General features: G+C 36.4%; 1 protein-coding gene across 2 annotated transcripts; it reads right to left on the bottom strand.

Annotated features, from left to right (window-relative positions):
- Positions 1–831: 831 nt before the first annotated feature.
- Positions 832–27511, bottom strand: NUCKS1 (nuclear casein kinase and cyclin dependent kinase substrate 1). Of its 2 annotated transcripts, XM_015817786.1 has the most exons (8): positions 27234–27511; positions 13832–13881; positions 12381–12486; positions 9176–9228; positions 8708–8857; positions 7713–7865; positions 6457–6606; positions 832–5483 (listed from the first exon to the last, which is right to left on the bottom strand). In XM_015817786.1, exons 1-8 carry the CDS (start codon positions 27248–27250, stop codon positions 5284–5286), a joined length of 879 nt encoding a protein of 292 aa, XP_015673272.1. In that variant the 5' UTR covers positions 27251–27511; the 3' UTR covers positions 832–5283. The 2 variants fall into 2 exon arrangements, with proteins under 2 accessions (XP_015673272.1, XP_015673273.1); XM_015817787.1 differs by lacking the exon at positions 6457–6606 and having other exon boundaries at positions 27234–27509.
- Positions 27512–27973: the final 462 nt, after the last annotated feature.

The raw sequence follows: 27973 nt of genomic DNA, 5'->3' as shown, positions 1-27973 counted from the left end.
TAAAAACAAATGGCTTGTATCCAAATGTTACTGAAAGAACTAAAAGAGTATTATTGAAAGCCAAACCTGTTATTGAGTCAGAACTTTTCATTTTAAAGTTCAAAAAATTGAAACATTTGAATAATATAAATTATAAGCAAGTGTTCTCAGATCATAAATCTTGTAGTTTCTATGTCAAAAACCATTTTGTGACTTTTAACAAGAATTTAATGTTTTCCATTTGCAGTGGGTTGCTTTGCATCCCATAATAGTTATTTAGTTTTCCCTTTGGACAATTTAAATTCCATCTATTCAAAACATCAATGAAAAAAAGCTAGTAAAATATTTGGGGAATTCTATTATTTTACATTTTCTACATATTTATTGAAATATATATTTTTAATAGTGTTAATCCCCAAGTCTGGTCAATATGCCACTGTGTCAGTTAATGCTTTACTGCAATTTCAGTTTGATACACTTTTTCTGATTAGGATCATGTGATCCCATGGGCAAATTTATAATTTTATAAATAGTTATAGTCAATTGGTTTCCCAAGTTTTGAATTCAATAGTTCAAGTGAATTATCAAAAAGCCTTAAACAAAAATAAGTGTTAATACACAACTTGTAGAATGTTACTGATTTTGAGAAACAAATTGATACTTGGCATATACTAGCCCTCCCCAAAATGGTGTCCTCCAAATGTATTAGACTACCAGTTTCATAATTCCTTACTCGACATGACCACATATTGGGAATTATAGTAACTGAAATACAGTTTGCATAGAGAGTGCCAAATTGGGGTAGGCTGGCATATACAGTAAAGAGCGGAAGAAACACAGAAGGCATTGGTATGGGTTATAAAAGCCCTTTTATAAAGCCATTTTTAAACAAAACCAAAAAGTTTACAAAAGAAAAAAACATACAGAAGAATAAGTTGCTGAATATATTCAAAAAACAAAACAAACAAAAACAAAACAAAAAAGGGAAAGAGAGTGAGAGAGAGAGAGGAGAGAGAAAATAAGGGGGACACAATTCCAACATGCTGAACAATAAAGGGTTCTTTTCCATGTTCTCTTTTAATACAAAATACAAGCCAAGGGTACACATATTTAAAACAGAGCTCAATAACTGATATGCAGTCCTGGGAACCCTTCAATAAAAAGCAAGGCAGGAACTGTTTTTTTTTTTTAAATTGCAAGTACATACAGAGACTGGAATATGTAAAATTAAGTAGCACGAAAGACTGTCACACAATTCTACCAATGCATGTTGCATCTATAATTCACGAACATGGTTAACAATATCATGTTCACTTCAAACCCCCCTCCCTTTTAAAATTCATTTTTATATAAAGCATTACTGTTACATTCAACTGACCCTTAGTACCATGCTGCAGATTTCATTGTCAACAGACTGACAACTTTATTGGTTATTTATCATGACTGGTGGCCTTGGTACCGCATTTGAATGTATGCTTTCCAATAATCCAGACAGACTTAGAACCCATCAAAATAGTTAATTCCAAGACAAATATCCACTGTATTTAATTCCATCAATTTCTATCTGATACAAAGAGCACTTGCTCATTTGTCTCTTTCTAAAACGTGGGAACTGTTAGAGTTTGACTGTGCCATGTTCCTGATAAACAAATTATGTAAAACTCTTATATACAATTTCTGTAATAATTGCTTCTTCAGCAATAAACCACAAATTTCTAACACACATTAAGTTGTCAGACTGACACCCATGCATGCGTACACACATGCGCTTTCATTTCCACTCATACAAGATACTTGAAGGGTTTTTATCCAGACTATAGCTATAGCAAGTTTATGTTCTGTATTCTCAATTAAAAAATCCCTATCCAGGTATATAAAATGTATGCACAATGGTATTTCACAATCATACCAGACATGCTTTAACTGATGGAACCATTCCATTTTCTACTGTTTTGAACAGCACATGTGGGTCAATAGATCTTTTTTTAAAAAGGTTAATACATCAAATCAAAATGTAGTGAATGCTTTAATAGACTCAAAATAGAGACGCACTTGTTTTAAAAGTTAGAAGAGATTTTAACAGAAAATAATGAAGTGTAAGTTCTTCAGCGAAGCAGTAAACTGAAGTAAGAAAGTGGGAAGAGATACTCAAGCCAATGTCAGCTTAGTTTTGTTTATAAATCCTGGGCCCTGAAAATCATTACAAGTATACCCATACCTAGCTTTTACACTGTGCATTTCACACAAGAGGAGTTAATTCCAGATTCCAACTGAAATTGAGGGGATGGGGGTAGTGATGGTGGAAAGGAGAGTTTCAGTAACAGGATGACCAAGGTTGAGGCCGAGCCATTCAGATGCAGTCATTTAATGAAGTTAATTGAAAGGGGGAAAGAGTTAAATCTCTCCCCCCCAAATACTAACATGATTTACCAAATACCTAAAATCATGGGAATCGATTTCCTTTTATTTTATAAAATCATGTGTCAACATTATGATTTGTTATAAAAAATAAACACTCCACAGAAAAATTACATAAAGCAAAAGCACCAATTTCTACAGCTCATAAATTTCCAGCATGTTATAGCATTTTTTCTTCCTTAGCTCTAGTTAAGCTGTCTCATATACTTGGGTAATACTTTAAAAATCAGTCTAAAAGTATTAACAGTTTCAGTATTTGGTGCAGGCAATTACAATTGAGTATAATCAACATTTATATCACATCAACCACCCAAATGCATATACATTTCTTTCTTTCCCCCCAATATATTTCAACATGATTTTTTTAATATCAGATCAAACCAGTCATTATGCCCCTGCATTTTGTTTGATCTGTGCTAGATTATTATACCGAAAAGAAGTCATCACAAACAGTGTATCTAAATATTATCCTTTTACGGTGTGCAAGTTATTTCTTCAGTATTATAGCCACCATTACCTGCTCAGGCTTCAAAGGTAAGGTGTAAACACACACCTCTAAAAACTTTACTGAAATTTTATTTATACCCCTGTTGCAATCACATTTATATATGAAGCAATAACTTAGATACACTAAACATATTTGCTTTTGGTTTTTCAGCAAATGCAAGAAATACTTAATTAAACTACGACAAAAAACCTGCCATTCCCAGAATGCAACCAATATAGTGTGATTAGCGCATCGTGGAATATACCTATTTGTTTATCTGGCAACACTTGTTCTATGGAACAAAGTAATAAACTGATATAGCTATTGAATCCCTAGAATACCTCACATAAAAGCAATATGCACAGAGAGACAGAAAATTGCAAAATAGAATGAAATATTTAAAATATTACTTTGCCGCTGTTATGTGAACAGTAGGGGAAAAATTAATATTCAGTCTCTGGATTGTTTATCAAATGGAAAAAGGCCAAACAACTACTGTCTAAGAGATTTCAGGAATCTTGAAAATATTTTTGGCCAGGAGTTAAATGCAAGGATCAGTGAAAGAATGGCATTTGATTTAGGCTTAAGAAATCCAATTGCCATCATTTATCTGTAAGAAAAACAGAGGAAGAACCCAAATGGCAACCCAATTCTTATTACGCATGGTTGTATCTGTTAGCAAAAGCACAGAAAGAAAAAAATGAATATTGTATAAAAAAAATCTGAATCAGCAGTGAAAATATATTGATTGAAATATCTTGCTGGCTGACCATAATAATTAAAAGGTAATAACTCTAAATACCTGTACATTTGGATGAGCTAAATACTAGGTCACCAAGTATTTAATTTGTAGGATGGGATAAGTCTGTTTTGAACCCAGAATTCAGACATAATACTTAGCTATAACCATTCAACATTTAAATCTTAATTAAATTGGCAAAAATTACTCCACCCGGATTAGCTTCTGTCCAAGGAGAAACTCAAAGCCTTTTCACTTTCTAGATATTCTTCAAAAATTATTAAGCCAATATCTAGATCAAAGCTATCACTACAAGCCAGGATGAGTGTATTATTTTGCCAAACAACCCAGTTATATATGTGAAACAATCATAGACATAAGTCTATGTGTTTTAAATTAAAAGAAAAAAGTATTTTTGAAAGGCAAATTATACTTTGTTGGGTTTGTACGTATGGGCATGTGAAAAAGAAAAAACCAGAATTATGCTTCACTTTCACTTTGGCTTTGTCATATTTATTAGGTAGACCTAGTCTACGAAGAGAATATTTTTGGGGTTGCTATCCACTTGGCTTTTTAGAAATTTACAATATATAAGCTGAAATATTACAGTATATAAGCAGAGATACTAAAATGTTAATTCTGGCAGGATTGTTTTTGTTATATCAATCATGTCTTCCAGTTTACACCCTGTTTCTTCTTTAGCCTGGGTATCCGGCTTCTGCTAACCAAACACAAGGCCTGGTTGTGAGCCAACACTCACTCTCCAGAAAGGGAAGTAAACAGTGAAGGGTATGGTAAAAAACAAATTATGTTGTAGAAGCAGAGTATTCTAACTTTGTGAAATATGAAGGGAAATATATTTAAATCAATACCCAGTGGTTGAAAAGGATACTGTGTAATCACTCATTCAGTGCATTGCTCAGAAATTTTAAAGCAGTTATTCCAGCTTCCAGAATTTCTCAATGAAATCAAACTTTATGGAAAGAAAGCAGAAAAAGCACAGAAATTTCAGAATAAGCTGGAAGAATATTAATACATTTGGCCAATGGAAATGTTATCCTAATAAAGAATATAAATGGTATGAACAGGTATGATCTTCTCAAAGCTTGGAACAGATCAGACTAAATTGTTACTAAAATAACCTTGGCCACTAAGTTAAACTGTGGAAGTTAAAAGATTCAGAATGCTAGAACTTGCAATGCTTAATAGAATTCAAAATAATTCAGGTATAAAGGATGGGTTTATGCCAACAAAAATGCTATATGCAATAATCTATTGGTTTTAGATTCAATTAAGCAAATTGCCTTCTCAGCTTTGGAAAATCTATTTGTTAACAACGATCTCCAAATGTCAGCTTCAATTTTATTGCTTAACAGCTGTAGTAAGCTTTCAAAAATATATCTTTAGTTAGCTGTTAATTTAAATCTAAATGGCTTTCAGATTTGTTGGGGAGAACGGAATGGCCAATAGAGACTGTGACATCAAAACATAAAGGTTTTCTTTAAAAAACAAAACATAAGGATTGTACTATTAAAACAACTAAAATAAAAGTGGCATTCACAGCCCAATAGTTAAGCCACAACCAAAACCATGTTCTACCCCTAAGTATATCCTCTTTTCCTTACTCTCTCTCAAAAAAGTTTCTCTCCCACACCACTGTTTAATCTTCACCAGACGGGACTTCATCTTCAGACCCTTCATCCCCAGATTTGTCTGGAGGTGGACTAATTGATTTCTTCTTTTGTGGAGGACTTTCAGGTTCATCATCATCATCTTTGGGGGACGGGGTTTTTTCTTTTGATGTCTTTGAAGCTGTGGAACGACCTCCCTTTCCTTTGCCCTTTACTGGACTAGGTGTAACTGAAGAAAAGCATCAAAACAATAGTAAAATATTTTATTATTACATCACATGTTTTAAGAGACCCATACCCCAAATCAAAGGGATTTTTATTTATTAAATTTATTCATTTATTAAATTTATAATGCTGCCCATCTCGCTATCCAAAGCAACTCTAAATACTGCTTTCTAATCCGATAAAACACATTAACTCTTGAACATAGCCAGTACTATTATGAAAACATGCATATTTAGCAAAGAATCAATTTGAGCTCTTATTATCTATATTTTAATAGTAAAGTACAGGCAGCCTGTGAGTAAATTTTTGACACTAAGTATCAGTTGACAATGTTTGCCTTCCAATTCTCTATAACCATTAGTAGCAAAAGGATAGTAATGAAAGCAGTTTTGCTACAATAGGTCTTTCTACTGTAAATACAGAAGGCAACAGCCATTTTTGAGGTTAAATAGATATGTGGGTAGGAAGTAAAATACAATTCTCCTATACATTTTTTCACCCAAGCTGGAATGCAATTTCTAATAAGCAACATGTAACCAAATAAGTATTGTATATTTGAAGATATATGTAGTTCTGTAGGTGTCTGTACATGTCAAAATAAACAATACTGTTCTCTTCAAATAGAATGAAATACTACTACTTGTTGGGTCTAAAAAACACTAATATCACTTGTTTTAATCAGCACTGGCAAGTGGTCTGAACATAATACTAACAATGATAACATCAGAAGAATCCCATCCAAATTCAATCAGAATTCTGATTCTTTGAAAAAGGAATAATCCACAAATGAACTTTTAGTAGCCTATTTGATTATACCACCCACAAATCTGGATTTAACATTGAGAATCTGATTCACATCCTTCTAAGCACACACAAGAGGAAGAGCTGAGAAAATATAAGTAGTTGCAAACAATACATTTCATTCTGTTATTCTAAATGGATGTAAAATAAGAACTTTGGAAGCAAGCTAAGCTCACCTGTAGCCTTTAGTCTTGGTTTAGGCATTTTCTTTTCTTTCCTTTCTGGTTTGGATTTCTTAGCCACTTTTTTATTCTTCTTTTTAGAACTGCCATAGTCACTATCATCATCATCTTCCACAAGGAAGTCTTCATCGCTGCCAGAATCTTCTGTGCAGAGAGAGAGGAATGAAATGTCTCTAAGAAGAGCTGTTCTTGTTCACTTGGAAGAGAGACAGAATGAGGGAGAGAGTCTGGTAGGTTGATCAAGAGATAGGAGTCAGTATTCTTGGCTTCTATATCCTGTAACACACTTGCTAGAACTTGGAGAAATCACGACTTCTGTGCCTCAGTATTTCCTCATGTAAATCTGCTTTAGAGCTTGTGATAAGTAGAATTATTATTTAAAACAGCAGTTGCATAGGCAAATTTCTCCTTCCCTCAAAAGCAATTAAGGCTCAAAGCCTGACCAATTTTATACCAGCTGTTGTAGATCCTACATCAAAGCCCTTCCCAGCCTGTCATGAATCCTTTCTTGTTCAATACGGTCTTCCATCTTGTAGCAAGTTGTAGAAGTGCCCTTTGCAGTCAATAGCAGTAACTTATTATATATGAAACAGAGCATCTTACTCTTCCTAAAACAGACTTCCAGGTTTTGAATCCAGGTTTCCATGATTCTAGTTCATCAGTTCACAGATTCACTGGGTTTCTGTTTGATACATTCACTGCAAATTTCTCATGGCTCCCCACCTTTCACCATTTAGAGCAAGCGTCTGTCAATTTATACAACAGACAAGTTAGAAAGCTGTACTGCAGATATTTTAACACAAATTCATTTTTAAACTTATGGTTTATTCTAACTGTGAAGATAAAAGACTTGAAGCCCTTCACTGTATCATGAAGCCAGATAAGATGGTACTTGTAATAAAATTAAGACTGTTCAGACTATTGCCCAGTGCTGAAGGTAAAACAGTGATGAGTGGCATTTTTATATTCTTTGCATTTTTCTAGCAGAATATTACCTAAAAAGTTGCCATGGTCTGAAAAGTTTTTATGTCCCGAATTTTAGGGATAGCATATTTTTAATCTTCTTTGCTGCCAATAAACATGTGGACATGGGAGTATATCAACAATGAAATGAATGTCATATTTAAGAAGATGAAATATCAAGTTTGGTTGTCTGAACAATTAATGTGGACACATCAGACATGGCTGCAGACTGACAATTCATTCCTACTTTTCATGTATCTATATATGCACCTCTGAATGTCACTTACTTTCCTGAAATGTTGCCTCTTCCTCTTCCTGTTCTTCCTCCTCACTGCCCACATCATCCATTAGCATTTCTCTCTGCTTGGACGCGGCTTTGGATGCTGCTTGCCGCTGCTGACGCACATTTTTGTGATCTTCTTTCTCATCCTCACTATCCTCTGTTATAAAATCAGAAAATCACTAAATATTGATTGTTCTGTATACATTTCCAACTTAGGCAGAAATATATAGGTAGAAACAAAAGTCCATCTTTCCACAATGGAGTAGAGTTGAATGCTACCTGTATCTAATAGCTTGCAATTTATAATTATTCTGAATAGATTTTGATGCAAAATATTCCTAGTAACATACAGCATCTATTGTCATCCACATTATACTATAAATCAGGGGTAGTCAACCTTGGCTCTTTTATGACTTGTGGACTTCAATTCCCAGAATTCCTGAGCTTAGCTGGCTCAGGAATTCTGGGAGTTGAAGTCCACGAGTCATAAAAGAGCCAAGGTTGACTACCCCTGCTATAAATCAAAAGCGGAAGATAATTGTTACTCTTGATCCACTTTCATTTCCTTCAATTGGCTTTTTGAACTAAACAAAGCTTTATAGGAAAATATGAACAAGTAAGAATTAAGATACGTAAATCAGAACCAAAACAGTGGGGGGGAGACTTCAAAATAAACAAAACAGGCAACATATAGACTAAATTTTATTATATTTATCTGTATGTTATGAAAATATTTTTGTTTACCTTCAACATGCCTCAGACCAAGAAACAACTTGATTCAGTTCTGATTTTACCAGCTTTCATACCTATAAATGGTCACTGTACTTCAAATTAGTTATTTAAATTACAATATTACAAATTTGTTATTTAAATTCCAATTTATTTAAGATTTAATTAAGATTTAATGAAACATTACCTGAAGTTGTCTGTCAGTCAATCACGTATTACATAGGTATTAAATGATTTTTATTTTTTAAATACATCATCAGAAGACATTACCTGCAGCCCTTTTTCTAGATCTGGAAGCAGCTCTTTTGTTCTTCTCAGGCTTCACTTTTTTTCCTTTTTTGTTCTTTTGAGAACTTTCATAGTCACTGTCAGCTTTACCATCATCTGCTCCTATATCATCCTCACTGCCAAAATCTTCATCTGAGAGAAAAAAAATGATAGAATAATAATAATAATGGAAATATTCTTAGAAATTGGCTGTAGCAGCCATGGGAAAGCTGTGATTATTCCCAAACATCCCTAAATAGGATGGCTATGCTCAGCGTTGAAGAATGCAGCACCTCTCTGCTATATGGAAACAAATCATATGGCACTATTAAAATATTAATTCCACATATCAGCAATGAGTAGATGATTTAAACTAGAAAGCATTAAAAGTTTCAGGCAACAGTAACAGTGAAATCATTGATTACATATATTGATCAAATTGCCATCAATTTACAAAAATGGTGTAATTACCTGCCGAGTGTGAATCATCTCTCTTTGTCTTCATGTCTTTTTCTGAATCTTCACTATAAAAAGGAAAACAATTTTAAATTATTTCCAGAAAGATTACTATGCTGTTATTACATCCCAGAGAAGCAACTAAATTGGCTAATGTCCATAGTACAGAATGTTATTATTTTATTAATTTACTGATTAATCAATAGTAAGCTAGTTTTCAATTCTATCACTTTTAGGATGCAAAATAGGATAATGAAGGGAACTTGCAGCTTAACTGTGAAATCTCAGTACTAACGATGTATTTCTCTGAAGTTCATCAATGTCACAGCTTTCTCAATAAAGTCTGATTTACAGAGAAAGCAAAAGTTTTAATAACTTTTGAAAAAATCAATTTAGGAATGCCAGTCAAACATTAAACTGCAGCTATTCAGATCTTAGAATAGAATAGAACTGGAAGGGACCTTGGAGGTCTTCTAGTCCAGCCTTCTGCTCAAGCAGGAGAACCAGGTGAATGTCTAGTCTCTTCTTAAAAATCTCCAGTGATGGAGTGCCCACAATTTCTGGGGGTAAGCTGTTCCACTGGTTAATTATACTCACTGTCTTATTCAAGAAGTTCCAAGTGTGAATCTTAGGCGCACTACCAGTTTTACATTTTTTAAATTTAGGACAACAAAAGAAAGGAAGTGCTTAACATTCACTTTTCCCATGACTTAAAATCAGAAAAAGAACACATGATCTTGGTATAAACTATTCTGTTAAGATGGTTCAGTAAAATGCCATGCCAACATGCCAATGACTCTTCACATCCCTTTCATGGTTACACCAAGACTGGAAAACTGTCAGTCCACAAATCTGAGCTGTCTGCAATCATCCTAGTTTCAGTCAATTTTTCTTCCTCAACTTCACCATGACTTCTCTGCTTTCTCAACTATTTACACATTTGAATATTATAAGTGTTTCCTCCTTCATCTTCCCTGATGGAAGTGGAAGGAACATACTTTAATAAAATTTTGTTTGGGCAAGCATTATAAACTTTATACAAAATTTTCATATACATTATGGTTCTTAGATCTTGTATTTATATACTGTGATGTGGAATGGAAAAAGTTAAGCTTAAAACCTTGCACTGAGTATGGAGAAAGCTGGCAATACACAGCATCAGTTCCTTCCATTGTTGTAAGCCCATTAAATATATTTCTATTTATCAGTACAGGTAATTTCTGACTTACAACCACAATTGAACCCCAAATTTCTGTTGCTAAGTGATTTTCTTTTGGATTATTTTCATATTTAAGTGGTGCCAAATGATTTTGGACTGCCAGCTCTTCTGCTTATAGTAAGAAAAATAGAACAGAATGAATAATTCTAGAAGTATCCAAATACATTGTCCAACTACTGTATTTTCATCCTTAAAATGATTATTTCAAAAAGACAATATGCAGAAGAGTGGTGGGAAAAGAGGATGAGTTACAAGAGAATAACAACGTGTGTTATCTTTAATACCTCTTAAAATGTTGTGCTTGGTAAACCAGGTGGAAATATTACGTTTATTTTAGGTGGTACTATAATTCAATAGGTGAATATTATTTCCTTCCTTAAATACATAGAAAATTCTTGTCTGCTATACTTCCTCTTTAGTGTTTATTCTCTGAATGTACATCTAGGCAATCACTCCATCTATTGAAATTTTAATTGCCTAGTTTCACAATCTAATTAAAATATATAATTATATTATATGTATATTATATTAGATCCTAATCATGCTACATAGGGCTTTAGTCAGTCCCCATTTGGAATACCGTGTCCAGTTCTGGATACCTCATTTAAAAAAGTATTGATAAGATTGAGTAACTCCAGAGATAGGTAACAAAATGGTGCATGGTCTGAGGGACAAAACATATCAGGAGAGATTAGAGCAGTGTTTCTCAACCTTGACAACTTTATGAGGTGTGTACTTCAACTCCCAGAATTCCCCAGCCAAAGTTGCCAAGGTTGAGAAACACTGGATTAGAGGAATTGAATATGTACAGTCTGGAGGACAGAAGTGGAGACATAACTGAAATTCTAAAATATGTTAAGGTTCTGAATAAGCTTCTAGAAGGTTGCATTTTCTATATAAGCAAACATCAAGAACACAGGGCATAACCTCAAACTGACAGGAGGGAAGTTAAAAAAATAATGTTTGAAAGTCTTACTTCATAGAAAGATAAAGACATGTCCATCGAACAAAAATGCGTATTTCATCCATGCTGGTTGTGATAGTGCTGCTCGGCTTGTGGCACTGCTTGGCTTGTGATTGGTCATGTGGTCACATGCTGAGTGCTTACTGCAAGCAGCGACCGTTACGTTTTGTTACACAACTGATGTGTGTGGGTGTGTGTACCGTGATTGACTACTTGCGAAAGGTAAATAATTTCTTTATTTTAAAAAATCGTTAGTGAATTTAAAATCTTTTTTTACTTTTTAGTGTAAAATTTACTATGAACATTTGCCTTAAATACAATAAATTAAATTTATGTAAAGAACTGAATATATAATTTTTTAAATAAAAGATTAACAAGATGTGAGTTCCGGCACCTTTTTTCTTACAAAAAAAAGCAGTGTGTGTGTTTGTGTGTGTGTGTGTGTAAATAATTAATGAATTAATTAAAAAGAAAACAAAGAACTTCAAAGGACAGACTCAATGGACCACTAGGTCTTTTTCTGCCATCAATTTTCTATATTTTTATGTGTACACACACCAATTCTAAAACAGTGTAAATAATCCAATAATCCAATTGTGCAGAAGTAAATACCCTAAAGCTACATCCAGACCAAAATAAAAGATTAATATAATATATTAAAATATGCTGAAAGTATTATGGTTTTGCAGGTCTTTGATATCATGAAAACAAAGCATGGGTTAGAATGATATGCTCTCTAGATGTTGCTAAACTTTGCCCCCAGCAACCTGTTAGAATCGTCAATAGCAAAGCTAGCAGCTGTGGTTTAGCAACAACTAGAACATGCTATCCTTCCATGTTCAATGTTATAGAGCTTTAAAGACCAAAACTTTCTAATTGGACACAATTTGTAGGTCAGTGAATATTGTTATAGAATTCATACTTTCTAATTACTGTCTTTAAGGTAAGCTAACAGTATTACCTTTAGATAGATACGCAAGCACACAGACAAATGACACACACCAAATCTAACTATTAGAAAACTATCTCCAGCTTACCTGTCCTCCTGAGAATTTTTTCCAGACCTCCTCTTATTTTTTGCATCTCTTGGTGATGAACGTATTTTCTTTGCTGGAGGGGCCGAATCCCTACCATATTCTTCATCTACACAGTAAACAGGATTAAGCAGAATTGATAAATAAGTGATTTCCAAGTCTGTCACCATTAAATATAATATTCTAATAAAAACAAATGATTACATTGTGATCAGAGGTACTGAAAATCCAGGGTTGCTGTTTTTTAAAATAGCATTTTGTAGTCTCTACTGTTATTTATTTTGTGTAATTTTAAATTTGCTATATTTTCTTGCATTTATAAGTGGGTGGGTGAGTGAATGAGTTGGACAGAATACTGCAAATTCTTAATTCTTCAAGAAAACAAAACTCAATCCAATTGCATTGAGAGATAAAACCTCACAACAGCCTTCAATAATGCAAATACACTTGAGATGTATGAATTCTCCAGCCACAATTTGCTGTGAATTCTGGAAGAAGAAATCCAGATAACTGGAAGGAACTATTAGAGAATTGTATCTCACAAATTTAACCCAGCGGCATCAATAAGGTGACCAAGGTTTTTTATGAGATTATATTATTTAAAGAGAATTCAAATTTAAACAAAGATATTCAAAAGTAAATAAGGATAAAAATAACATATGCAAGGAGAGGCAAAGTGAAGAATGCTGAGACTAAAACCAAAGAAAAAAACCACATACACACAAAAACCACAAATTCAATAAAAAAAAACAAGACAAAACCCTGCAAAACAAAACCTTAAACATACTTAAATTGGCAGTTTGAGATTGAGCAGACTGACTGAATGAAAAGTGTATTAAAATTATGATATATAACAATATTGACCCAATATGGGCAAATGTGAAAAAAAATCCCATGTTGAATATCATTAGGAAAATAATTTAAAATATATGCCAAAATTATAATACTTGCATGCAAATCTCTGTTGTAATTACCCTTACAATAAATTGGAGAATTAAAATAAGAGAGCATCATGGATTCCATAGTTCAACACTGAGCTACATATATTTTGTTTTATTATTGTTTTATTATTTATTTTATAAAAATCTAATAAAATTTATAATTGAAAGGATGATAATAATATGGAATTTTACCATGTTTTGCCCTTGCTAATAAAGACAATAACAATTCTAGTCATTATGAAGTGGAGCATGCCATCTTTCTATCCAAAAAAGGAAATGAATTGTATAGGTTCCAGAAATGTTAATGGATTGCCATTTCTGAGGAAATAGAATAAACTTTCTAGAATCATAGAAACTAAGAAGCTTTATCTAAAAAGATCTTGGCAAACAACTCAAAGAATCACTTCAGCACAGCCTTCTAGTAAAATATACAATTTTTCAAACATTTGTTGCCCATCATTTTTCATAATTGCAAAAAAGTTTCCACATTTTTGCTTAAGAATTTATACTTGCCTGCATCATCTGATTCCTGAAACTGTGAGTAGTCTACTACTTTTCTGTTCCTGGAAGAGAAGAAAAAAGTATTGATTTTGGAACACTGAAAAATTTCACCATATAGAACTGATTTTTAATACAAATAAAACTTTGCACATAAACATAATTACAGTTGCCATGACTCAGTAATTCCATCATCTGAGATTTTGACTAATTAAAAAAAAGTTTTGGTCAATAAAGATAAACATACATTTTGGGATATTTTAATAGTTTTTTTCCTTCATAAATTCATCCAGCTAGAAGACTTGCAGGAAATTCAGATGACATAAAGGGAGTATTCCCTAGTTCCTGCAGGAAGTAAATATGTGATATGGCATTTATCATTACTCTTCATATTCAGAAATGGCTAAAGTTCCAGCAGTTGATCAACAGAAACAGTTTATAATGCAGCTAAGGCTTGCCTCTGACTGATGCTATAGGTCCAGTTAGCAACATTGTTATAACATTAAAAAAAACATGCGATTTACATAAGCAAGATTCCTGGATTAGTAAATATTTGAAAATATTTATACATAGTCTTAACAATATGACAATCAAATAACAACAGAAGAAAGCAGAAATACTATTATATATATATATATATATATATATAATTTCATATAGCTAGGGAATGAACTACTGCATATCAAAATTCCAACAAACTTCATATCACAATTATATCTTCAAAACAAATATGGTTGGAAGTGAAAATCACATATTAAACACTTGAATATTTTTTCTAAAAAAAATGTGACCTAAAACAAAACAAAACATGATTTGCTTTGATGTATAAATGCACCCATTGTAAAAGGAATTATAATTTGTAATAGGTGGCAAAAATAATTTCATATACTTTATACATATTCCTGAACTATGGCCAAAGTTCAGATATTCAAAATTCAGGTAACATTATTTCCAGTGATATTTAAAAAACAAATCTGACACTTTATCAAGTAACTGTATTTCACTGTCTTATTATATACATAATTCTCATTAAAAACAAGTTAAGTATAATCAAATTACAATCCAATTTTAGGCAAAACACTGGAATGTATTTTGGTACAAGTTATATGAATGCATCTTGAATGAAAGAACATGTAATTTCCCACAAAAGACTAGATCTGTGATGGCAAACCTTTTAGAGACCGAGTGCCCAAAAACTGGCCCCGCCCCGCTCTACCTCCTGCCCCGCCCCACCCCGCCTGCTTGCAGGGCCTCACTTTCTCCAGGGCCCGCCGCAGATCGCCCAGCAGCCACGCTCTCTGCCCGTGCCCCGCAGCATCAACTGTGCGCGATGGGGTGTGAGGGCAGTCTTGTCTACGCTGCCTGGCTGCCATGTCCTTGGCTGCATTGCTCCACGTGGGCCACACTCGGGGGCAACTCTTCTCCAGGAGGGCTGCTGGTGAGGAGGGGGTCATGGGGGGAAGCAAGGCTGGGGCAACGGCATGTGTGCCCATAGAGAGGGCTCAGAGTGCCGCCTCTGGCACCCGTGCCATAAGTTCGCCACCACTGGACTAGATTCTGGACTAGATACAAAAGGCTAGATACAGAATTCATCTATCATCAGAAATATTTTCATTCTTTCCTGAATATACCTTCTAACCAAGGGGTACCAAACTGCTGGCCTATGGGCCGGATGCATCATAACGAAAGCGTGCCCACCCCGTTGCCAGCAATGGCAAAAAAGTCGCAGTACGCGTCACGCGACATTGCGAATTTGACACCCCTGTTCTAACCACTTCCATGAAAGCCCCGGCTAGTTTCTACTTTAGTCAACATAAGAGGTTCAGCATCATTTGTCCATCCAGATATATATTTTCGATACATAAAAGTAGTTCTCAATTTACAACAATTGTGACTGGAATTTCTGTTGCTAAATAATGCTGTTATAAAGGAGTCACATGACCACATCACTTAGTGATTATAATCTCAGCACTCCTGACTGTTGTGGTTAATTAAGAATCACTGAGTGAGTCTTAAATAGGAGCATGGAATGCCTGGGGGGGGGAGAGAATCCATGCTTTTTGACTGCCCTCTATGGCACTTGGCAACCTGGACTTTCAGCAGTCTCAGACAGCCGCCAGTCTTCACTTCAGCCCCAGCACTGCTACTGAGAAATATTGCTTTAAGCCACGCCAGCATCTCTGTGCAAAGCCACAGTTGCTGCACACAGCCTCTCTGTGCTCCAGATTCTCCTGCACCCAGATGACCTTTGCCAGTTTTTCCCCTTGCTATCATGAGGTATACTCATGATAGCAAGGGGAATCAGGCCTTCTTCCTTGTGTAAATTGCACAATCCTATTCTCACAATTCTTCAGAAACTTTTTGGTCTTTCCCAGGCTATTTGGAGAATAAGCTTTGGACAATGGGGCTGACATGGCTGGCTGCAGGGAGGCAGCTGATTAGGACTGCTGAAGGCCCCAAGCCCCTTTTCAGTCTCAACCCTGGGGTGGTCGCCAAGGGCCACTGTTCAGGGGTGACCAAAAGTGCATAGCTGGGGGAGGAGGGAGATAGGGGATGTGGGGCGTTTCAGTGCCCCTGCAGTCTAAGTGCAGGCTGGCTGCCATTTGAATTTTGATCACATGACCATGGAATGTAGCAACAACTGTAATTTGGGCACAAGATATAAATCTATTTTCAATACTGTTGTAATTTTGAATGGTTGTTGAACAAATGGTTTTAAATCAAGGACTACCTATACACGATGGTACAAACTAGGGATAGGAATTATTTTTCAAAGGATAGTGTTTGGGTACAATGAATGAGGCAATTAGGTCAGAGTCATCTCACTCAAATGTTCACAGCCATGACTTTCTTTTGAGGTTGTGAATGATCTTGCTTTGTTAAACTGCATTAAGCTTATTTTAAGCTCTTCAATTCACTGAGTGATTATAAATCACTTGATTTTACAGAGTCAGAACTTATAGAATTGTGTATATAAGGGATTTTCAGTCTAAATACTGTTTGTCTTCTTCACACCCACCATTCTTTAGTGTCAGAATGTTCAATTCTTTCTAAATTTCTATTCATATGTAATAGACATGGTGGAGTTTTGAGCAAAGAACCTGGAAAATACAAGAGCAATTGGTGGTCTACTGATAGTAAAATAACTCAATTTTAAAGATAAAAATAATTTCAAATGCAGCATAATTTGTAGTTGACTCCTCAGATATAATTTTTAAACATTTTTATTAGAATTATTCATGTTGAAGATTTGCATCTTCTAGTTCAAACTATCTTTATGATTTTGATGTGCTTAAAATGTATTAAGAATTATGTTATGTAAAAATCATAATCATTTGATAGGTTTTTTATATAAGCTTACTATAAAATTATGATGGAACATGACAATTTCATGATCATGGTTTCTCCAGCATCAAGAGCTGGCAAATTAAAAATAGGTTTTAATACAATATGTACCACATACTCATATACATATAAATGTATGTATACAATATATGGTTCATAAATCTAGTATAATTTGGATAAGACAGTGAAAAGCTAATAATCAAATATCAACTTTTTTAAAAATCTGCATTTAGCACAATGTGTGGGTATATAACATTTCTACTTCTAAGCTTCTTTTGTCTTTTTTCTACATAATGTTGACTTTCCATCGATGCTGCTTCAGAAGCCAATAAATGATGTATGAGCTGTGCACACCTTTCACGACTCTGCTATCTTCTGATTCCTTTTTCTCTCAAAACTTCTGGGAGAAGCCCAGTTTGTTATTACCAACCATTTCAAAGCAAACCTGTTTTCTCTGGGATACAGTTAGTCCTCAACTTACAAAAGTTCACTTAGTGATCAAGCTTACAACGGCACTGGAAAAAGTGACTTATGACTGTTTTTCACACTTATGACTGTTGCAGCAGCCCCATGGTGACATGATCAAAATTCGGACACTTGGTAATTGATTTGATATTTATGATGGTTGCAATGTCCTGGAAGTCATGTGATCACTTTTGCAACTTTCCGACAAGCAGTCTTCTGGAAAGCCAGAGTCCCTTAACTACATTGTTACTAACAACTACAGTGATTCACTTAACAACTATGGCAAGAAAAGTCATAAAATGGGGCAAAACTCACTTAACAACTGTCTCACTTAGCAACAGGAATCTTGGGCTCAATTGTGGTAGTAAGTCGAGAACTACCTGTAGTAGGGAGGAGGCCAGTGGCCACTCTCATCTGGTGGGAAATATATGGTAAAAGTTAGATCTCTTTCCTAGACTGAACATTATTTGATTCACTTTAAATATTAATTTGGATATCCAGAAGAAAGTTAAAGAGATAAGGAGTGAACAACTGCTTATCACCATGGGGATTAGTTGTTCTTCAGTCCCCAATCTCACACACCAGAACAAATTCATACAGCCTAGACCTCAGTCCATAAACTATATAAATAAAAATGTAAATGTTCGTTTGTTTAAAATCTTAAATCTCCGAAAGTTCTTCACCGATTGCTTTGAAATTTTGACACAACGTTGCATTCGAATACGCGCGTGTTTTTATATACCTACTATTATATAGATGTATAGATGTCACACCTGTGATAGGTAAAAACATGTTTTTTTTGAAAAACAGCGCCATCTGTTGGACGTAAAAGCAACACACGCTAGCATTGTGAAATTAAACATATTACAAACGTGCGCTTTCTCTTTTCTTTTCCATTTAACCAGACTGAGCCACAGCAACGCGTGGCCGGGTACAGCTAGTATGAAATAATTTACTTTGTAGCTAATTCCATCAGTTTTAGCCTGCTATTCAAATTCATAGATTTAAGCTTGACTGTTGCTGGCTAAGGGCTTTATCTTTTCTTCAGCTAGCTTTGGAAGAAAATTGGAGATATCAAGTGAACATTTGGTTCAAAGATGGACATGATAAAGGACCAAAATGGTAGAGACCTACCAAAAGTAGAAGAGATTAAGAAGAGATGGCAAGAATACTCAGAAAAACTATACAAGATCTTAATATCCCTGATAACCATAGTTGGTGTGATTGCTGACCTTGAACTAGACATCCTGGAGTGTGAAGTCAAGTGGGCCTTAGGAAGCATTACCAACAACAAAGCTAGCGGAGGTGATGTCAAACAATATTCGAACTACGGTACAACTGCACTCATTTCACATGCTAGCAAGGTCATGCTCAAAATCCTACAAACCAGGCTGCAATCTGTGAACCTGATATTACCATAAGTACAAGATGGTTTTCGAAGAGGTAGAGGAACTGGAGATCAAACTGCCAACATTCTATCAAGAGAGTTCCAGAAAAACATCTACTTCTGTTCCACTGACTATGCTAAAGCCTTTGATTGTGTGACTCACAACAAACTATGGCAAGCTCTTAAAGAAATGTGAATACCAGACCACCCTGTCTTCTAAGAAACCTCTATATGGGTCAAGAAGCAACAATTAGAACTGGACATAGAAAAAGTGATGGGTTCAAAATAGGGAAAGGAATACAACAAGGTTGTATATTGTCCCCATGCTTATTTAACTTATATGCAGAGCACATCATGCAAAATGCCGGACTGGATGAATCAGAAGCTGAAATTAAGACTGCTGGGAGAAATACCAACCATCTCAGATATGCAGATGATACCACTCTAATAGCCGAAAGTGAAGTGGAAGTAAAGAGTCTCTTGATGAGGGTGAAAGAGTACAAAAGTTGGCTTGAAACTCAACATTAAATGGAAGCAGTGAAAGATTTTATTTTCTTTGACGCCAAGATCACTGCAGATGGTGACTGGAGCCATGAAATTAAAAGACACTTGCTCCTTGAGGGGGAAAGCTATGGCAAACCTAGACAGCATACAAAAAAGCAGAGATATCACCTTGCCGACAAAGTTCTTTATAGTCAAAGCTTTGGTTTTCCCAATAGTAATTTATGGCTGTGAGAGCTGGACCATAAAGAAGGCAGAATGCCGAAGAATTGATGCTTTCAAATTGCGGTGCTGGAGAAGATTCTTGAGAGTTCCTTGGACTGCAAGGAGATCAAATCAGTCAATTCTAAAGGAAATCAACCTTGACTGTTCTTTGGGAGAACAGATACTGCAACTGAAGCTCAAATACTTTGGTCACCTAGTGAGAAGGATTCACTAGAAAAGATCTGGATGTTGGGAAAGACTGAAGGCAAAATAAAAAGGGGACAGCAGAGGATGAGATGGTTAGATATGCCATTGATGCGATAAACATGAATTTGGGAAAACTCTGACAGTGGAGGACAGGTGAGCCTGGTGTGTATGGTCTATGGCGTCGTAAAAAGTTGGACACAACTTAGCAACTGAACAATAACAAATATGCCTTCTCTCTGGCCTTGGTTGAAGTTTACCTCCTATAAACAAATCCTAGAAGGTTCTTCCACCTTGTTCTCTTCCTTGGAAACTTTTATTATCATTGCAATTCAAACTCATTTAACACTGCATCTTGAAATGTGGATATTTATGAAATATGCTTCTACCATAAGTTAGACCAATTCTTGGTTGCAACCTATCTAGGTAGAAAAAATGCACTCAATCCCTTTACCCCTTAGAGTAAATATTAGAGTTAGAGTTTATTTTACTCCTTAGAGCAGACATGTCAAACTCGCGACATCACGTGACGTCACGCAACATATTGGGTCGGTTTTGCCATTGCATGCAATGGGGTGGACGCGCTTCCGGATGACGCGTCCGGCCCGTGGGCCGGCAGTTTGACACCCCTGCCTTAGAGCTTAGAGTTAATATTTTCCCCAGCTATTTTGATTTTTTTGCAGATTCTATAGCAACTTCCTGTATAATACTTCCCCAGCCTCCTATATTGTAAGCATGCTAGTGTCCCATCTGCTTTAGAAGTATTTATTTTAGTTCTTCTGTGAAACAAAAAACCCATTTGATCAAATGCTACCCTCATGAATAATTACTGATATATCTCTACAGGTAACACTTAACAATCATTTGTTCAGCGACTGTTTGAAATTACATGGCACTGAATAAATGGCATTTTATGCCCAATCCCTGATGTTTGTTGCAGCACCCCAATTACCATATGATTAAAATTTGAGCACTAGGTACGCCACCCACACTTACATAGGGCCACTCCTCAGTGGTGGTGGGGCTGAAGTAAAGGCCCAAAGATGCTGTGACTGAGTGCTACAGTACAGGGTGGAGGGAGATAGGTGGGGGGAATTGAAAAAGAGGCAGAGGAAGCAGTCCCTTACCTTGCCAAACCTTGGGAGGGCCCAACCCAGGAATGGCTGGATTGGTGTGTGTCCTCACCTAACAACTGGACAGATTTAGTTAACAATGGCAATGAGAAATTATGGGATTGGTATTGTTAAGCAATGCACTCATGTTTTACGAAGTAACGGAAATTCCAGTCCCAATTACTATCATAACTCAAGGACTACCTGTACACATTTTTTTGCACTTGACATGAAATACTGTTTGAAAAAACAAGTTGCACAAAGAAGCTAATAAAAATGCAGGGAATTAAAATAATTTCTTTTCTCACAAGATATAAAGGGATGTCTTTCTTGTAAAACTAGCATTTGCTTTGGAGAAGAAATTAAATGATCCAATTTACCTACCAAACACATTGAATTAGTGGACACTATTCTCTATTTTATTTTCACTCTGTCAATCACATGCATTTTATGTGTTGTTATACTTGATTTCTGTCAAGTAAAATAAACACTGAAAAGAAAATAACTGATTGAGGATAATCACAATTTGCAATATTTTTTTTGTTCATTTTAAGTGAAAAGACACCCTTTCGGAAGAAATGTGCTTGCTTAACAACCACACTGTTTATCAATTACTGTGAAAAATGTCAGAAAAACGGGTCTGGTTATGTGGGTACCTGAACATATGATCTCAACAACTTATGACCAGACTGTGATTGCAAATTGAGGATTACCTGTAAAGGTCTTCTATAAATTATAAAAATATACATCAGGTTACTTTATTTTAATTAATCAAATTTACTTGGATTAGCATGATTTATAATGCCTTGCAATCTTTTGGAAAAAAGACGTGATAAAAGATGTAGCAATTTAACATCCAAATTGTATTAAAAGCTTTCTTAAAAAAGCCTTTTACATCTATTTTTTTCTGCAAAGAATTTTTATATAATTTGAAAACATTTTAATACTGTTCTTTTCATTCTAAACTTTGCTTTGTATTTGATTAACCAAAACACAGTAAGATTTTCCTAATGTTGACAAATCACAGTAAAGCAGTAACAAATCCAACCTATGCCAGATGTTGGAAAATAAGCTATAGAGTTGTTGTCTAGTGTAGAAAAATACACAAATAAATTTTAACAACTGAATTACACAGCACCTTAAACAAAATACTTAATTTTTTTAACAAAAATATTTCAGGCATTATGTAATGACATTGCTAAACAGCGTTTATTCCTTCCATTTGTGATTAAAATCATTACAATGAATACAGTTAATTTAGACTTAAAATGATGATTTAATCTAATATAAAATACATATATCAGGCAATTTAAGTTCTCAATCTTTTCTTATCTCAATTTAAGCTGATAATGCAAATTAAAAATCTTTAAATAACAAGTCAAATTGTACTAATTCTTCACTTATCCTCAGAACTTATTTTCTTGCTAACAAATTTGAATCTGTGTAATTGACAAATTTGTCATTTAAAAGTACAGTATATTTAATTCTAGCTGAATTAGGAGAATATGACCATATAATCCTTACCAGCATACTTCACATTTTTCTCAAGCACATCAATAAATCACCATCTTAAAAGATTTGCATTTTCTAAGTTCCTTATTTTTATTTTAGAAAACATCTAACCATTTACAGATATATTTCTTCTTTCTAACTCACATAAATATTCTATTGAAGATGGACAGAAAGAAGCTTAGTGAATGTTCTTTCATCTTTTCATTAAAATTTAATTCCCAAAGAATTCATTCAGCACTGACAAAGTGCCCTCCAAATTCATTCAAGAGCTGTATCATATCCAGAAATTATGGATTAGAAGGAAAAAAGATTTTTATGGTGAAATGAATTCATTTGGTTAAATGAATAATTAAACATATTTCATTCTAATTATTCTTTAAGAATACCATGTTTCCCCGAAAATAAGCCTGGGTCTTATATTTATTTTTGGTCCAAAAGACCCATTATGGCTTATTTTCAGGGGATGTCTTATTTTTTTCATCACAAGGCCCAGCCCGACCGGTGTCCCCACCCAAGCAACTCAAGTTTCTCTCAGTGGGGGACGAAGGCTTTGGAAACTGCCTTTTCATTTACATTCATCATCAATATTGTAAACCGACCCTTTATTTTTCAAAAAATGATTTGTATTTACCATGATTAGCCTCCTTGAAAGCTAATGGGAAGGTGTGGTGTGAAGCCTAGGCGATGAAAACCTTAGGCCAGCTCCTCACAACTGAAGCAATCCGACTCGCCCCACCCCTGTCCTCCAGCTCCGCTGCACATGCGGAACGAACCGCCTGTGACAGCCAACCTGACCCTGGGTGAACCGGATTGCTTACAGGGAGAGGCTGCGCATTGCAGGAGGATGACTACAAAGGGTGCATGCGGATCCCTGCAGCTCCTGGAGACTCTGAGCGCTGGTTTTGGCGCCACTCTATTTCCCATTCCATCTGGTGGGCAGGATTGCCTTCTGCCTTCACCGCCGCTGTATTGGCAGCTGAAGCTGCCCTCCCAAGAGGCAGCGCAGTGATTGGATGGTGGCGACGCTATGAATGGGAATAGACCATCCCCCCAAACCTCTTCCATCCTCTCCACGGTGCGCTGCAGCTGATGTGACGCGGTGGCTAGGCACCGAAGTGTTGCCGAAAACAGAAAGGCAGACGCGCACAGACATGGCACCAAAAATAGCGGCACTAAAAGCAGTGCTCAGAGCTTCCAGGAGCTGCAGGGATCCGCACACGCCGTTTGCAATGGTCCTCCTGCAACGCGCAGCCTCTCCCTGTAAACAATCCGGCTTACCCAGGGTCCGTTTGGCCGTCACGAGAGGCTTGTCCCATTGGCGTTCATGGAGGCTAATTGTGGTAAATACAAATATTTTTTTTAAAAAAATAAAGGGATGGATTACAATATTGATGATGAATGTAAATGAAAAGGCAGTTTCCAAAGCCTTCCTCCCCACACTGAGGGAAACCTGAGTCACCTCCCAGAGTGGGACATCTCGGGATGCCCAGCTTTCTTTCCTGTCCTTCCAGAGGAAGAGAAAGCCGGCAAAGCCCACGGGGCAGTGCAGGTCCTCTCTGGAGGCTGCTTTGGGGTGAGCGTGAGAGAAGCTGATGGTTGAGGCTCCGGCCAGACCCCACCCCTGCCTGCCTGCTGGATTCTCCAATCCAGGGCAGGAATAGAGGCAACTTGCAGCGGCAGCACCGGCAGCAGCCAAGGCGGGGGGGGGGGACGGGACGGGGACACGATCTGGCCTGCCCAAAAAGCTATGGTGAGACAGAGTGGGTGGGGCCTTAAGTAGGGCTTATTTTCGGGGTAGGGCTTATATTAGGCCTAACCCCAAAAATCAAGCTAGGTCTTATTTTCGGGGAAACATAGTAGTACATTGTATATAACTTAACACTAATTGTTCTATTGGTAGTGCTATGACATTTAAAAATGTAAATACCTTATAGTTACAAATATTAATAATGGTACAGTTAAAGTTACATATATATATCTTAGTCCTGTAGGTAGGAAAAACATGAAAGAATTGAAAATGAATGATTTGGTAAACGTTCATAAAATGGACTTAAAATTGATTAAATTTACTAGAAATCTGTATGTCTTTACACAGTACTACCCAAATTATTTTTCTAAAGAAAACAAATCTTTGAACAATCACATTTTTAATCCTACTGTCATAAACTGAAATCTTAAACTGGTTTACTCTTCTGCTTGCTTGTTTTTAACTGTGTGAATTTTCAATAGAATTAATTCATTTCATAAGTAAAAGAAAGTAAAGGAATATGGAGTTTATTTCTTCCAGCAGCCGACAGATCCTATTATTATCATTTAAAGTGGGCCTAAAATCTCATTTTGGCTTTGGATTAAAATTTCACAATTTACTTTAGCACAGTGCTTATTACCTCATGTTGTGTGTGATCAGAAATTTAAAGATTCTGGAAATGCTGAAGCAATGAAGGATTTTCCAAGTTTTGTTTCAAACAAAAGAAAAAAAAAAAGAAAACATCTGCCCTACTTTTTAGCACTATGCATATATGTGGCTATTATAAGTTTTAATCATTCTTAATGCTTTGAGTTTTAATCGAGAGAAAAACAGATGATCACCAAATTAATACTGAAGAAGAGTAAGCAAGCCCATGAACAAAGGAGAATAGAGTTCTTCTCTTGTGAAATTAATGACAGTGCCCTCTGCAGGAAAAAAAGACATTCCTATCTTCATATTTAAAAATTGTACAGCACAAGAGGGGTCAACATCCTTTAAAAGATATCAGCATCATTAATTTGGCATGGTGTAACAGGTGATACTTTTTCTATAAGAATTGTTTATATATATTTATATAAAAGATTAATGAGATTTGGCACCCTCATAAGGTTTAAGTTAGTGATGCCTCATGGACATCATTATACATGATAATGTGCCAAATCTGATATAAATATTCTTACATAAGTCTTCCTGTTACATAGTTTTTAGAAGTTACTTTGAAATATAAAGGCTTTATGTTTAATGTTTACTTATCCTTAAATAGAAAAATTGTAAGATTTGATAATTCTACTTTTTAACTAAACATTTGCTAGTTAATTTTAAACAACCCTATTTTAGAATCTGCAGAGGTAACAACTAGCATAAGAAATTAAACATGAATGCATTTCTGTAGGAGCAGGGCATAAAACTAAAAACAAAAAATGCTGACTTACAGCAATTTCAAAATTACATATACCAGCTTTCTTATCTAATTATATGTTCCATAATTCTCACACATCATGGTTATGGTACAGTTTGCTGAGAATTACATTACAGTAAGTTGTAACCCAGTGAATGTGTTTTAAAGTTTACATAAAAGCTACCACAGTGTACCAAAGAGTAAATTTTGATTGGAGCAATCTGTATTTAACTTTTGTTGATCCACAGATTTAGCAGAAGAATTTGAGACAAGTCACTTTTTAGTCCTACCACAACAAATGAGTTAGAAATAGAATGTTAGGTTTCTATTTTGTGACTGACTTTAACAGCCAAATTAGAAAAATTGAAAATTTCTCTCTTCTCCTCTGCTTACTAGACAGTCTTTTATATATATCCTACAGGAAATGGAGGTGGAAAGCATACCTGATTGAAGCTGCCTGATTGAACTGAAAAGCTGTCAGAAAATCCCTTGAAAAGAGAGTATCCTGACATGCTCAATAAGCCTAGAATAACAGTGAAAAGGATGACCAAAGCATCCTGGCAAAACTGACAGGGAAACAAGTTAACATACTATATACAAAGGGTTTATTATCAAAGGCAGACAAAAATTCCATACTTCTTTCACCACGAAGAAAAAGTAAATTCAAACTTTCAATCAAGCCACAAGGCTGATTTAGAAAGCTCATCTTCAGTCCATAGGATTGTTGGAAAAATCTCATTTTAAACAGAGCCAACACGTCAAATTCCTTTGAAAAAAATATCAAGATTTAAATATAATACACACAGTGAAATGTAAGACTGTCTGGCTTTGCTACACCGTCTGAAGAAACTGCACCATTTGATACGAAGAAAGAAAAAAAAATCCTTGCTTCTAAATCTGCCCGTTAAAATAATCTACCACCCTCCCCCCCCCAGGAAATCCTTTCCCTATGAGATGCTCACTCTTGCCAAGAAGCTTGCGCCCCGACACGTATGTACCAGAGCAAAGCTATACAAAAAAGGCTTCAAGAGACACACGTTGACTGTGGTGTACTTCGGCATTATCTAGGCGCCTGGCTTTTCCCGGGGTGAAACCGCATACAAACCTTCCGAGACCGAGCTATGCCGGACTGGTCTGCGTTCACTCTTCGCTGGCGATGCGCACTGAAAGAACGAGAGACGCCGCCGACGCTTCCCAAGTCGAAGCATGGACTTTGCTTGCGCTAACCTTAAGGGGCAGCATTGCATCCGGTAAGGAGGGACCTGCAGGGCGGCGGCGGCGGCAGCAGCGGCGTGCCATACTGTACTGTAGTCCCCCCAACTATCGAGGAGCAGCAGCAGCAGCAGCACGCTGCATGCCTGCACACGCCCCTCCCCTCTGCTCTCCCGCCATACCTCCTCGGTCCGGGCCGCCTTCCCTCCCTCGCGTGAGACTTCCTGGCCAGCTCTGCTCGTGCCTCCGTTTCAGGTCCAAGGATGGCCTCCGACGGGGAAAACCGAAAACAGCCCTCAAGGCCCTTTCTCCATTTGCAAAGGACTCACCTGACAGGCCTAGACATCTTGGCTGGTTAAATCGAAGCTCGGGAGGCGGGCACTGGCGACGGAGACGACAAAATAACCGAGAAGCGTTGGCACTGGCCTTCCCGGGGAGGGGGCGTTAATCCCCGGGTCCAGCGACTCAGGCCGCCGTCCCGCGCCCCAAACCTGCCTCTCTCGCACCGTCAATGGCCACCACTCGCAGCTCCCCCCCTGCAAAATGGTCGCACTTCGTCCAGCAGAGGGGATGCGCCGAGCTGAGAGGACGGCGCAACCTACACCGCTTGCATCTCCTCCCTAATTTTTTCATTGGTCGCTTCACGGACTCGCTGGGACCTATTGGCTCATTCGAACGATCATGGACGCGACGGCCCTCCCCTTTTTTGAGAGCGGGAGGAGTGAAGAAGCTGGAGAGTACCCCCCCCCTCGCTAAAGCTAATATGAGAGCTGAGTAGCTCTGAGAAGCCAACAACAGCTACAAAAAAAAAAAAAAAAAAAAAACTGGCGGGCTACGACGTTGACAGATTCGCCAAGAGCCCTCTTGAATTCCCCTCCGAGAGTTCAAAAGGCTCAGTCCCCTTTGCAGGCGAGATAATTTGTTTTAATAGGTATTTACTAAACGAGATCTTAATCTCGAAGCCTATCAGCAGATTCGATAGCAAAACTGGGCAAGGATTTTGGAGGGAAAGGAAAGTGAGATTCAATCAGCTCTCAGACATATGCAACGCTAGGGCAGTACCAGGCAC

This window comes from Protobothrops mucrosquamatus, unplaced genomic scaffold, assembly GCF_001527695.2.
Source record: "Protobothrops mucrosquamatus isolate PMUCROS unplaced genomic scaffold, P.Mucros_1.0 scaffold638, whole genome shotgun sequence".
NCBI lineage: Eukaryota > Metazoa > Chordata > Lepidosauria > Squamata > Viperidae > Protobothrops > Protobothrops mucrosquamatus.
This window is presented reverse-complemented; position numbering and strand designations above follow the sequence as displayed.

Coding starts and splice junctions, on each gene's coding strand:
- NUCKS1 (XM_015817786.1), bottom strand. Junction 12,487..13,831: donor TCAGGAATCAGATGATGCAG/GCAAGTATAAAT, acceptor TTTACTGTGTAG/ATGAAGAATATGGTAGGGAT. Junction 9,229..12,380: donor AAAAATTCTCAGGAGGACAG/GTAAGCTGGAGA, acceptor TCCTTTTTATAG/TGAAGATTCAGAAAAAGACA.